General features: G+C 43.5%; 1 protein-coding gene across 2 annotated transcripts in view; it reads left to right on the top strand.

Moving 5' to 3' along the window:
• The window catches only part of LOC147243695 (netrin receptor UNC5D-like), a 179,008-nt gene that overhangs the window by 134,327 nt on the left and 30,158 nt on the right, over nt 1–14,523 (top strand). For both annotated transcript variants that reach the window (XM_086186476.1, XM_086186477.1), the window contains 5 exons: nt 6,334–6,508; nt 7,422–7,589; nt 8,788–8,952; nt 9,257–9,289; nt 11,908–12,093. In XM_086186476.1, the coding sequence (XP_086042602.1) occupies nt 6,334–6,508; nt 7,422–7,589; nt 8,788–8,952; nt 9,257–9,289; nt 11,908–12,093 (727 nt within the window). The remainder of the gene's footprint in view (nt 1–6,333; nt 6,509–7,421; nt 7,590–8,787; nt 8,953–9,256; nt 9,290–11,907; nt 12,094–14,523) is intronic.

Here is a 14,523-nt window from a genome sequence, read left to right as displayed (position 1 = left end):
TTTTTTTGAGGGTGTTTGCAGGTTCTGGCAGAAGTAAATGCACTCAGAGGCAAATTATTTGTTCCACTCACCAGACCCTGGTAACACTAGAATGCTCTCCCCAGCCAGCCTCCGTCCTCAGTCTGTTTTTTGTAAACTTTACAATCAAAGATGTCTTTTTTTTTTTCTAATACACTGAGTAATTATCTTAATACGTGTAGAATTTAATATTTTCTTGTTGATGTTTCTTTCCACCACGTGAGAGCAGCCTAAAGTGGTTTTATTTTATTTATCTGTCCATTTCAGAGTTAGCGGAGTGCCGCACTGTTGTACCCTGAACAGAACCGAGTCTGGAACGGAAAGGAACAGAAAGGTGTTTTTTAGCAAGAGATAAATAAACTTTTTCCTCCGCTGTGAGATTCTTAATGGTTTTTAAGCTAGCGCTAAGCTGATGAGGCACTAGCAGCAGGTAGGGGGCTTTTAGTCTTGCTTTCAGCTTCTTCCTTTAGCATGTTGTATTTCTGTGCTTAAAAAAAAAAAAAAAAAAATCCAAGCTAACGTTCGGTACCTGAAAGTAGCACAACAAGCAAGCCGGACCGTTAGCTCAAAATTACTCAGTGCAGTAAAAGACACTCAGAAAGGAACAGAAGCTGTGCCATGTATTTGTTCGTGAATTTACCGTATGGTAAGATATTGTGAGGCTTAGTTGCCAGGTTCTTGTAGCTAGCATACCAACGGGTCTGTGTTTAACGCCACGTTAATGCAAAAACCACTTTGGTAAAGCAGGTTCTCTGCCCCAATTTGATAATTGAGTTATGGAAAGCTGCTGCATAACAGAGAATCGTTGTACATTCATGCAGCACATTATGTTGACCTGCTACATTGTCATAAGAATTAGATTTGTCACTTAAAAGAATGTTTTTGCTTCAGGCAAAGTATTTACTTCTACTGCGATATACCCTGAGGTGACATTTTTTTCCACTAACTGTTGGAATATATGTAAATTACACAGCATAATGGTGAAATCTTTATACACGTCGAATCCAATCTCAGCCCAGTGCAATAAATATGTATCTAATCTCAGTATATTTTGGGAGTGATCGCGGTTTTGGGGGTTGATCTGAATTTAATTAATTCCCTGCATTATATTAATCCATCATACTCGAGTGCAGCTGCCTGCAGGAGAATTGTTTCTTTGTTTGTTCTTTCCTGAAATAACCAAATCTGAACATCCTTGCAATCTAATACGCTGTAACTTAGTTTTCTCAATTTCGTTGCTACTTTTTGAAACATTCTGGACATTCGATGAACTGAAAGTGTGACTGTCACAGCTAATATACTGTCACAGGACGTCACAACTCCGTTGCATGTCTGCAAAAAAGAGTAACGCAACCATTTTATTTCTTTCATGCTTCAGGACCTCATTCAATAAATTGCGATTGCTGAGAAGTTGTTTTGTCATCGCGTCAGAATAACAATCAGATAAATGTTTTTTTTTTTCAGCAGCAGTCAGATTTCTCATGCTAATCTGTGTTTTCTTTGACTATTTACTTTGAAAACTTAATGTACAAGAACGTTATTGTCAATCTCCTTCTGATTCTGTACGTGGGCGTAGCCCTGCAAGAGTTTCCGCTGTTGGGTTCGTCTCCCCACGCGCTCACACACACACACACACACACACACACACACACACCTGCGGATGTGACCTGGCCTCTGCTCTCACAACTGCATTTTCTTCAGCCAATCCCACCGGAGCAGGGGGCCTGGTGGGGGCCTCTCGGCGTGTCCTCACACCTGCACTGTTAAATTTGATCCAAATCAGAAGCGCAGGTGTTAAACCTCCACTGACCAAAACTTAATTTTTCAATGTAAAGTTGCACACTGTTATCAGGAAAAAAAAGGTTACCACACAAATGCAATCCACTTTGACAGCCATGGCACAGAATTAAAAGATCCCTATCAAGGAATGTTGATGAATAAAAATCACAATGATAAACGTCACAAAGCAGCTTCTTCATTCTCTCAGTCTTTCTTTGTCAGCAATTGATTTAATGGCCGATTTCTTGTCAGCACGCCGTCTAGCCGTGCGGGGTAGATGTTTGATAAGACGTCATTGTCATTCCGTCATTTACGATTGCTCTTTGAATCTCTTTTAGTTTAGCAGAACTGTCGGTAAATGTCTGGTACTCACTGAGCGGTTCAGCTGTCTGAGGTCATTTAGACGTTTCCCTCACAAATGCATCGTGTCACCCTCAGTTTGCCGGTTGTGTCCTTCATAGTCTTCTTCTATGTCTCACAGCGCAATGGATGTTTTTCCAGATTTGGATTCACGGAGCGTCGATAGTGTTTTCTGTGCTGCACTGAATGGCGTGTTGTGGCAACAATGCTTACATACTTACCTGTCGTCCCTGACTGTGTAGACATCAGGCTCGGCTCTTACCTGGCAGGTGATTTGCCAGTTTAGCACCCATCACTAGCAAACAGGTGTGTATGGGATACACGGCACTTGTGTGTTTGACAGATCTTGATGCTGGAAAAAATCTCTCGACCCGTAGAGAGAAATCTTGCAGTTTTCGGTGAATGTTCGGCAACTAGACTTTTGCACACGCGTGCCGAGACGCGCGCGCTCTGCTTGAATGAATGAGACATTTTTATCTGTTGAAAAACCTCATAATTGCTCTGAGATTTGAGCCTTTTTTTTGCCCTGGAAAAAAAAAATTGCAAAAGCAAATGAGGAAAACTCTAATGCAGCGAGTAGAGATACCAATATGTGTTTGAAGTGATATGCAATGTTTGAAGTTGAAAAGCTGACCTTACGAAGTCGAATTTGTGTATTTATGAGTTCCTCTTATCTAACACTTTGGGACCAAAAACTAAATTATTGTGACCTTTTCTCACATCATTACAATGCAGGCAGTCAAGTAAAAACAGTCTGCGTTTTAGCAAGAATGAAGATATAAAAGTGGAGCCACAACAGACTGGAGCTGAAGCCTGAACTTCCCTCTAAATGTAATTTGTTGCTCGTAATAAATAGATAACCTGTCGCTGGGTGCAAAAAGTCTGCTGTGGGTTCATTATCAGCAGCATTTCCGTGACATTAAAGACTTCTGGCACACAGGAGACAAATAATGTATAATGTGACCTTAATAAAAACAACAGAGCTCACCTCTGACATCCTCGGGCTCCGTTATTTTTAGGGATCGTGGTGAAATTCTCACCTGTTCCTGAAATGCCAGACGGTAACTGGCAGGACACATTCTGCTGACTTAATGATAGAGAGTTAGATAGAGGGAGAAGGAAGGAGTGCGGCGCTCCGTACAACCACGACGTGTACGTAAAAATTAAATCTGCTTTTGTATTTTTACATTATTTATAACCTTTATTTTTGCTTTTCTACGTGCATTGACTTACTCTTTCTTTCTTTCTTCAAAACATATATTTTTTGCATCCGTTAATCACGCGGTTTCTGCATGTGTTCATTTATGCGTGTCTGTTAATGGGGGCGGTTCCCTCAGCGGACCCATCCTGCTTTGGAACCACCCACCTTGTTATTATTAGCACAGAGACACAGAAATGAATGAACTGCAGAAATGTGAATCTAGAAATACTAAAATAAGTAAATATATGAATATTTAAATATGGAATGGAAAGACTTGGTAAGTAGCTATAGAAACAAATCAAAAGTATAAAAAAATACACATAAATCAATGTTAAATTCCAGAATTACAACAATTTTTCTTTGGTGTGTGTGTGTGTTTATTTTCATTTGATTCTCTATAACTGGATCATCCTCTCAATAGCGGGTGCGAATGATAACTGTGGAGATGAAACTGTGAGATGAGAGTGATTTTCACCGTTCCTCCACCGTCTCAGGGTTGAAAGCGCCTGCTTCCATAATTGAAGAGGTTGATGTTAGCAGCTGCGGCGAGTAGAAGAGTGCATGGTCGGCAGCACAGGGGTTGATTAGACACTGAAGGTGTGAAATAGAGAGAAAGATGAAGAACGCGACTGATAGAATGACCCATGCAGCCCACCAGTGGTTAGTTGTCCTGAAAGCTGCTCTGGAGCCAAATGATGAAAAAAGTTAAATTAAAAGCACATGATGGAAGACTTCTCAGGCCATTAAAAGGAGGGAAAAAAAACACTTGTGACAACGTGACTCCTGATTTATCGATTTCCCAGCTCCATTTTTTTTTTTTTTTTCCCATCCGGGTTGCTTGGAGAGAGCAAAGCAATCTGTTTGCTGTTGTTATATTCCCTCGGTGAATGGACCTTCTCCACAAACACACACGAGTGGAGTACGACCTCGCGCACAAACACACGGCGCTCCCAATGGGGCGGAGTTTTTAATCCTCAAATACACTGCCATAAATCAAACTGCGGCCCCTCGTGCCCAGGCTCGTCTCTCTCAATGAAAAGCTCAAGCCACTGGCACATTAATAGCAATTTACAGGGGCGGTCATGCAAGGAGAGGAGCATCAACACAACGTCCTTTATTTTGTAGTTTCCTATTGCTTTCGCCGGCTGCGCGCGGGAGGTAACTGTCAACCTTCACTGCCTCTCAGTGGATGTCAGCCATGTTAACGCCATTCAGACAAACCCTCAGAACACAAATCAGAAGTCAAGATGATGAGACGCCGACGACTGTGTGACATCTATACTCACGGAGTCCGGTGTGAATTCGCCACAATTAGCCACAAGGCGAAGTACTTTCGCACTGTACCGCCACCAAAAAGTTTTTTTTTTAAAAAAGGCCAAATAAATCCAGCGGTGATCAGGTCTGTCTGCACGATCTGGGCCTGGATGGATCGGTGAGAACACTGCTGAAGTAGAGAAATATCAAATTTTCACCTCGCCGACATTTTCTTTCTTGATTAGACGGTAGATAACACCGTGACAGCAGCGACCCAAACCGCAGAAACACCGCTGAATCCATTCAGTGAGTCCTCGACTCGAACCGGACCGGGACAGGGATACCAGAAACACACGGATACTACAGAGCTTTTTTGGGTCGGACCGGGTGGCACAATACGACTCAGCAACCAACACAACCGGCAACAGTTTGATCAGATGCTGTGGTGTGTTTGAGAAGGTACGCTAACGGGAAGCTGACCTTGAAGCAAGAATGAAGAGGAGACTACAATAAGATAGTTTCCTCGCCGTTTCTGCGTCTTGGCTCCCCGGGTATATCTTTAATCATTAGGGGGGGGGAATAATATCGAAAGCTTAATTAATTCAACCAATTTCACTCAAACACAGAAATTACAATTTGATTGGAATGAATCCCTCAGATCATTAAGAGTAAGTAACTTAATTAGGGCCTGAGCCAGAAGGCACTTCTGGCGAAGACCCTATTATGTTTGCTCGGCAGAGCAACACATTATTTATCCTTACCTTTCGAGACAGATGTGACAAAGAGATTCACAGGGGCAATAAGAAAAAACATATTTAATTCATGTAGATAAAAACACAATCAAAGCAGCGCTAATTGGAGAAGTTACACAAAGAAAAGTTTAAACAAATGAGCTGCTTTTTAAAGCCGTCCACGCGGAACTTCAGTTGTATTTCCACCTGGAACTTGTTTTCCTAACTTTTCTGGTCTAAATAAGTGATGGAGCCATGCATCGTTGAGGCGGGGGCCGAGCTGCCTGCAGCCCCAGGGCAGCTGTCATGTAAACCCATGGGGCAACTTGCCACTGTCAAATTGTGCCCGCTAAAAGTGCACCGACAGGCTCCAATTGTTATGATAATAGTCCGGGAAAAAAATAATAATGGAAAGGAAAAATAAATGCCTTGCGGTACCTTCAGTTGTAAATTGCTGTTTGTTGTGGTCTGTGTCCAACTCTCACCCGGGGGAGAAGTCTCGCTCTAAAATCTCACGAGAGTTGAGTTGCTGGAGGAGATCCTTGACGGTGTTGGATTACAGAAAAACGTCAAATTTAATGTTTTATGAAAGTTAAAATAAAAGTTTTCTGTTATGATGTCGGCCAGTTATAAGAACAATCCGAGCGCGCCGGCGTGGAAAAACGCACTTTTAACGGTTGCCCTGGGCTACACCCGGTTCTGCCCTCGTTCCAGACCGGAGCGGCAAACATTAGGAAAATAGGGTCCAGATTGAAAAAATTAAGAAGTTTTCCTTTTAAGTCCGATAGGAGTGAGTTCCAAAGTTTAAAATGTGGAAACAGTATGTTTTGGTCCTGAGGAAGCCCCCATCAGAGGTCCTCCTGGCCTCCTCCTTTCTGTGACGACTGCTTGCGTTATGGTGACATCATAACCTTACACCGAGAAGAAAAAAAAAAATCATAAATGTTGGTGTGTTTCAGCAGTAATCTAATTTTCATGCGCTCCTACCAGGTGGAATGGCTAAAAAACGAAGAACCTCTGAGCTCCGATGTTGTCAGCGACGCTCGAGGCGACCACAATCTCATCGTCTCCGAGGCTCGCCTGTCCGATTCGGGAAACTACACTTGTGTCGCCAGCAACATTGTGGCTAAGAGACGCAGCGCCACAGCCACGGTTGTAGTCTTTGGTAAGTTATGTCTCGGGGTGTGGAATTCTTAATAGATGTCAAACTGCTTTGTTGTTTGCATCAAAATAGTAATTTTCTCCCCAGTAAAGAGAGTAGGTGGACATTCAAATTGGCACTTTAAGAGATTTCCCTGAAGTCATTAATATAAATAGCGCCGCGTGAGCTCAGCGTGTGGGCTTTTTTAACACGGGAGTCTAATGAGCAGGTAATGGACAGGCCATCCGTCCTGTGTAGACACAATATTTAGAAGAATTCAATTATTAATGATGGAGAGCCGGCAAGGTCTGTCACAACTCACCGGCTTTTATCAGCCTGCACTAAACACCTCTGCACACCTGCAGGCCAACTGTTTCCACCATCTTTACAGCCCCATATAGAGCTCTGCAGAGACGAACAGGCAAGAAGTGAAATTCCAGTGTCATACCAGCACCACCTCTGCACTCACCACAGAAACACCTCGATAATTGTATTTCAAGTGCTTGTTTTATGGGGGGTTTCTCCTTGTTACTTTTTATTTTTCTCCGCACATGCCACTTAGCCGCTGTTGGGATTAATTTGATGCCTTCTGACACCTTGTTGTCGAGACCCATCAATCATTAATTTCGACGATGAAGTCTCTGACAGGCTCCCAGCAGCCTCAGACAGATGCGCATTGGCGGCTGTTTTCTTCCCTTTCCTGCGACTTCAAATGAGCTGATTATTCAATCACCGGCTTTATTTCATCCGGCAAATCAGAGAGAGGAGTGTAAGTAGATATGAGGGAAGACGCCACTGATCATCTCTTCAAAGACACCTCTCTTATCTCACCTGATTAGATGTACATTGTCACCTCTGGTGCTTATTTGATGGCAGAAGAAGAAAAAAAAAACGATGTCAGTGTTTCATCATCCTTTTTGTTCTCTCCCTTTCACAGTGAATGGCGGCTGGTCATCGTGGTCGGACTGGTCCCCCTGCAACGTCCGCTGCGGGCGCGGCGTGCAGAAACGCTCTCGCACTTGCACAAATCCAGCACCGCTCAACGGAGGAGCCTTCTGTGAGGGCATGTCGGTACAGAAGAGCACCTGTAACACACTCTGTCCAGGTAAATCCTCACTATCAGCCCTCTGCTGTTTGCACGTACGGCCTTAAAAACGTGCTTGAGTGAGGGTTTTTTTTTTGCCTTTTAAATTGTTCCTCCCCCCTGTTCCTCCCCAAGTTAATGGTTCAGCTGACAAATGAAAACTGTACAGTTGCTAGGAAAATAAGCTACATTGTTGCATTCAAGCTAATTTCTTAAATTTGGACACAGGGAAAGCTTGTGAAATTGGTTATTTTTATTTGTATGAAAGAAATTGTGACATGTTTTGGAAAATGTGCTTACTTGCTATCTTGCCCAGTGTTACCACTGAAACTCAGATTTCCGTTCCGTTCAAGATGAAGCTCAACAGCCATCAGACTGTTAGCTTAGTTTAGCTTAGCTTAGAGCGGCGTAGCTTAATTTAGCTTAGCGTAGATTTGAAACCGAGAGGAAGCAGCCAGCGTGACACGTCCTCTGCATCTTTTGAGGATGATTGCCTTGCGTCTGGTAATCTTTTCTTTAATTGGGACAGCATTTAGGTGTTGAACACATCTGTGTAGCTCTGAGGGGAGTGACACGCTCGCGCTCCCATATTTTGTTACAGTTTCGATTTAGAAACTCCTACTTTCACATACCTGCACACGTCGTGAGCTCGGATGGGAGCCAGTGGGGATAAATAGCTACGTCTGCTGCAGGGACCGAATGCTGAGTAAACCCATCCCACAGCAGACAAAAGGCCAGATGTTAGCGGGGTTTTGTCCAGTGGGAAAGGCATTTTAGATTGTGTTTAAATGGATGACAAAATATTAGTTTTTGTAGGGAATGTTAGTATCATTTGTTGGCATTTGGGCAGCACAATTTTCTAAAATATCCGTTTGTGATTATTTCGATTGATCGTGCAGTTGTGATTCGATTTGATTTTTTACCTCATTATTCTCATTTTCAATAAAAACCCCAGGAAATTCTGATTGTTTGACTCTTTCCGGGGATCAGTATGGGACTGGCCTACGTCCAGTTTCATGTCCAGTTGGGACGTATCTGCAAAACCACATTATTTGATTTGAAATTGTATTTTGACGCACAGTCAGCTGTTATTAATAACTGTCCACTTCCTGCAATTTGTAGCGAGCCAGATTGCTCCAGTTCACATTGCCATGCAAGTCAGAATCCGTATTTGAGGCCTTGTGTTCTCACAGATGTGTATTCTTATGTAATCCCCCAGTGGACGGCGGCTGGGGAGAGTGGAGTGAGTGGTCGGTGTGTAGTTCGGACTGCGAGAGGCAGCGGAGCCGTGAGTGTACAGCCCCAGAGCCCAAACACGGAGGACGACTGTGTGACGGGGTGGCGCTGGCGACTCACAACTGCACCGGCGGCCTGTGCACACAGAGTGAGTAGCGGCAGCGGCGGCGCCTCCCTCTGACGGTTCACAATGAGAAAGAGACGGTTAAGCATCATGACTGTCGCTCCTGTTGTGTTCAGGGACTGTGTCATAATAGATTCACTGTTCATGATTTTTGGCAGTGTGGGCTAGATCATGATCATCACTGGCAACCTCATCCATCTTCATTATTTCAAAGCTTAATTATACATAACACAGAGAGCACACGGGCACGGACGCATGCACAAGGAGTAATTAAATAAACACTTGAGGAAGGTTATGGAGCTCCTCTCTCGTCTCTCTGTCTTTGCAGATCGGAAGTTACTCCATGACGCTAAACCACAGGGTGAGTTTGACTGCAGTTTATGTGACTTCATCCTTTTCTTCGGTTGCGTGAATCCAGTACCAATAAAATCCTCACCAGTTCGCACTGGTAGGTGCAGTGGAAAAGGTATAGTTTCTCTTCAGTACAACATTGTACGCACATTTGATGTTGTTTCCCAGTACTGCAACCTGGAAGTACATTGTATTTACAAAGTAAAACGTGTTTATACTTTTCCCCTGCGGTCTCGATGTTGTACACTGTAAGAACTTAAAATACCGGACTGGAAGAAACGTTTCCATCTCTACACAGATCATACAATGAAATCTGAGCTTGCATTATAAAGTGTCATCTTTATATTCATTTGTATTACATTTAAGAAGAATATTGACTGTTAAAAGACTGAAGTGTACAATTATTTAGTTTGTCCAGGGACCACAGAGCGTTCCGGAGTCCTCCTGATGCCTGGAGTGTCCTCATTATCTTCAGATTGCTTCTCTCTTTGCTTATTTACTTTCATCGTCATTACAATAACTTGTTTGGAGCTGTTGCCAGGCAACCCTCTGCCAGGAGTAGCACGGGAACATGAAATCCATTGCCGAGTGTAAAAGGTTTTTCCTGGAGAACCTCGACAAACCTTATCAGCAGCCATTTGGTTGATTCAGCGCAGTTAACTGGCGGGAAGAAAGACGCGTTTGTGTGACGGACGGGGATGTTTTCCCTTAGACGACAGATTGCCACCAAGTCAAAAAAAAAAAAAAAACAAAGAAAAAAAACAACATGTAATGGCTGGCAAGCGTGTCACGGTTTAAAGATAGAAAAAATCAAGGTGACACGCGTGGGTCTGAAAAATGTTGCACTCTGCACTGACTTCTCCCACGCTTGATACCTGCGACTGACAGACGTACCCAGGAGTGAGAAGCTCATGTCGTATTTATCCGTTTAGCATTGTGGGTTTCAGATCAACTGGATTATTGAACTGGGCCAGCAGGAATTTGAGCAACATTCCCATTGAGCCTGGCTGACGGTGAAAGCTGAGTCCTCTGATTCATGGTTGATGAAGGTTTTCCCCCGTCCGTGTAATTGTGCGCTACTGCAGATGCCGGATTGCATCAATTTCCTCACCAAGAACTTGGACTAAAAGTCGTCACTGACTGCGACCCTTCCTCAGCTTGGGTCAACTTAAACTGGACGGAAGTTAACGATCGTGAGTTAACTCCAGAAAGACTAAAACCTCTAGAAATGTTGTCAGGGTTTTAGAGAATAAGGACTTTTATTGCTGTTTTATCAACAGAAACGTCGGTCTCGTTCTACTTACTGATGATCTTCCCGCTTCCTAGATGGACCAAAAGAGATTAAACCAAAAAAAAGAAAGAAAGAAAGGCAGCAATCGACTTTGATGTGTCGTAAAGTTCTAGAGACTCTTTCCATCTTAGTCAGCTGTTATTGTGGATTTTAATCTCCCTTTGTGGACGAGGATGATGAGGCTTTTTTGACTCGAACAGGACCAACAAGTCAGATGACCGAATCGTGACTAAGAACTAACGCTTCAAGCGAAGCTTGACTAAACAAGTGCAGGACGGCTAAACAGGATGTGAACTAAATGTTTGTCACAAGACAAAGGCCAGAATTAGCAGGAATGTCGGATCACGTTGAATTCGTGGGAAGTAAAGGGGCTGATCGTTATCATTTCTACGTCAGCTGCAGCGTTCAAAGCCGAGCGGCCGGTCACTCGCCGCATCTCGATTGTTTCTATGTATAATTTTCATCGAGTTTGCTGAGTAATTTACATTTATCCATCTAGAAGATGCTTTCGCCTAAAGTGACAGTCCTGTCCACTTTTGTAAAGGAAAAAAAAAAAAAAGAAGAAGGAAAAAAATCAATTTGATACCTTCTAAGCCCCAGGCATATGTTCTCCTTGCTCGTCCTTAACACTTAATATTTGTTTGTGGGAAAATTGGGAAAAGAATGCAGTGGTGTTGCCAAAAGTTTCCAAGCCCTCAATTAACCTGCGAGTGTAGCTGCTAATGCCGCGTTGCACATTTCTCCATTTTTCCTCATTCGAGCTTTAGGCTTCTTAGAGGATTTCTCAGAATGTCCTGTTTCAGCATAGATCTCATTATCTTTCAAGAACAAGCTAGCAGCCCCTTTATTTCCCACTTACTCTTTTTTTTTTTTGTCCTTTTCTTTTTTTTTTCCTTTGTGAAGTTGGACGCTCCAGCACTGGTGGGACCAGATAGAGTATAATCATTGCCGATGAGCTAATTTAATGAATTGGTTTTGTCACATTATCCCAGAGTGTCTCCAACTCCAGAGCCAAGCAGTGTTTGAAATGACAGTCAGGTGCTGGCTTGATTATAATCGCCTTCCTTCCGAGGTTCCTCATTAGTGGCTTTAACACTCCAAGATGGAACAACAAAGCTGTGCATCAGGAGGCAGGGCAGACTGGGGGATCGGGGGAAAGGATGCTCAAGTAGTTTGTAACCAAGGTAGATTTCCCTCCTTTGACAGTCTTTAACTCAAAATCCTCAGCAAAGCAGATTTAATTTTATTTTAGGGGGAAATGTCTCCCGACTCCCTCGTGAAACGCTGCAGACTCAGAGAGTTCAAACCACTGAGGGAGACGCTTCTGTGTTTGGAAGGTGTGGAGAGCAGCAGTGACGTGGCCTTGTACTCAGGCCTCGCCGCCGGGGTGGTGACAGTGGTGCTGCTGATCATCGCCGTCACCCTCTACCGACGCAGCCAGAGTGAGTACGGCGTTGACGTCATCGACTCCTCCGCCCTCACTGGGGGCTTCCAGTCCTTCAGCTTCAAGACGTCCCGCCAAGGTGAGCTACTCAGGTTATCATCAGAGTAATATTTACACACGCAGGTAACTGGACTCCTGTTGCTGTCCCCGCATACCTGAACAGGTAAAGGCTCATTTATGTTCAACCTACGTATGAAAATGTGTGCATCCGTTTTCAAACGCTGTTACCGTCGCTCCGCACATACGTCCATGCGTCCTTTACGTTGGCATGTGTGTTGACCAATACATCCACCAGGGGGCAGCCCACAGTCAAAAGTTTATGACAACAACAAACTCAAAAAACAAACATGGCAACTGTGGAGGAAGTGTTGATAATTTATATCCCACATAAAAGACGTAAACAGAGACAATAATAAGACAAACTCGGACAATCTCTCCTCAAAAAGTTCCGCCGTTGCTGTTTCGTCTTTGTGTCTCACTAGAGCGACGTACGGGGTAGTGACAGCAACACTGCCCCCCAGTGGTAGTGCTCCGTTTGGTCCGTATCCGTAAGCTTCAAGGAAACATGCAGAAATACAGACGAAATGAGCGCAGAGTACGGACAAAAGGCTCCGTCCGTATCCGTACGCGTATGTGACGTTGAGCATAAACGGGGACAAAACCTGAGGGCGGAAGGTGTTTTGACTAAAAGTTTAATTCATGAGATTTCAATAACAAACGAAAAGATCACCTCTAGTGGAACCTAAATCTTTTACACTCTCTTTACATTTGGACTCCTTCGTAGAAATGACAATTTCTTTTTTTTGCTTAATTAGAGGACTCACACTCCATCATTGAATTTACGGAGAGATTTGGAGGTGAAGATTAAACATTGAGCAACTTTCGCTCCCTGGCTTTAATATGAAAATCCTCCTCAGAACGTTAGAGGGTTGCACCACCGCTGAGGGAATGATACAAATCTAGTTTTCCTGCTTGTCTTGCTATGAGTGAACAAAGATAAATGACGCACCAACACACAAGATCTAGGCCGGCTCGCCGGACTCAAATTCAGATCTGTTCACTGTTCTGACGTACGGATGTAACTTGAGCTGCAGAACATGCAAGCAAACCATGTAGTTTTGTGTTTGTATGTGTTCACGTGAAAACCTGAATTATGCACGAGTTTCTTTGTACACTGATATGAGGATATTAATTATTGAGGCCGGACTGACTGTATTTAATGTTTTAGTTTGTTTCCTCGAGCCCTTCTGTGCTGTAGCACGCTCAATATGCAATAAATTATAGCATAACACTTAATCTATGAAGCGCACCGTGCGTTAAGGTTTCATTTGCTAACACCACTGAGCAATAAACCTCTCCTTCAAACTTGTATTCTCAGGTAAACTCGTGGAACGATGAGGAACGTTGAGTTGTGTAGCGTACAACGAAATTGGAGCGCAACTCCCTTTGGTGCAATTTTTCAAAAGACAAGTGTGAAAGTTATAAAATATAAAAAGGCTCTGGGCGTATCATATCCATCCCCCACCAGTCGTTGTGCTAAGCTCACCAGTGGTTAGCTGGTCTTTGAGGGTCTCGGGTCCCTAATGTGCACACACAGAAGAGGAGGGTGTGTGTGTGTGTGTGTGTGTGTGTGTGTGTGTGTGTGTGTGTGTGTGTGTGTGTGTGTGTGTGTGTGTCCTCATCTCTGGCTCTGGGGAGGAATGGCAAATGTCCCAAAAAGGGTTGGGGTGTCCCTGTAAGCAGCGTGCAGAACAAGCGTTGTCTCATCGTGTGGCGATTTGTGAGGTTATGGGGTGTTGTTGGGGTTTTTTTTGGGGGGGGGGGGGGGGAGTCCTCACATAGAAAAAGAAACTTCCCTTAATTATTCATGATTCTGAAAATGGAAATTAAATTTCCTAGGAGCTCATTTATGGACCTCCAAACAGGAAAACATCAGCAGCATGGTGTACTTTGCCTCACAGATTGAGGCTTTTTTTTTTTTTTCTTCTTCTTCTTTTTTACAAGGCTGGCATTATGGGTCACTACGGCAACAGCTCTCAGCAGGGCATAATAAAGTTCATTTTGATAACACAGCAGGAGGCACGAAAGCTTTAATCTTGGTCCCTGCTACGCTTCATAGAGGGGCTAAAGCTCTACAGACAGATACATGGGCTCCACCACCCCCGCCCCCACCCCCGCCCCTGTATGCTGTATTCTGCTCTACAGAAGTTTAGACAGTCGTTCAGCATTTTTTGAATTTATTTATTAATTTATTTTGCAAACTCGTCCCCCGTCATGAGTCACTGTGCTCGTAGCTCACTTAATTCCAGACAGAATAAATTGGCAATCTACCCTTTCTTTTCTTTTTTTTTCTTTAAGGCTTATTAAGAGAAACCACGCTGCCTTGTTTTTCTCTTTATCATTTCACGCTCGCTGAAACAACAAGTCATTAATCAGAAAATAATTTCACCTTACAATAAACATATTTATCTTATCTTTAATAAACATGGGGAGTTCATCCATTGTGAGG

The sequence above is a fragment of the Aulostomus chinensis genome, chromosome 19 (assembly GCF_037954235.1).
Source record: "Aulostomus chinensis isolate RoL2024-O1b breed Wild chromosome 19, RoL_Achi_v1.0, whole genome shotgun sequence".
NCBI lineage: Eukaryota > Metazoa > Chordata > Actinopteri > Syngnathiformes > Aulostomidae > Aulostomus > Aulostomus chinensis.
Note: the sequence above shows the minus strand (reverse complement) of the source record. Positions and strands in the feature narration are given on the sequence as shown.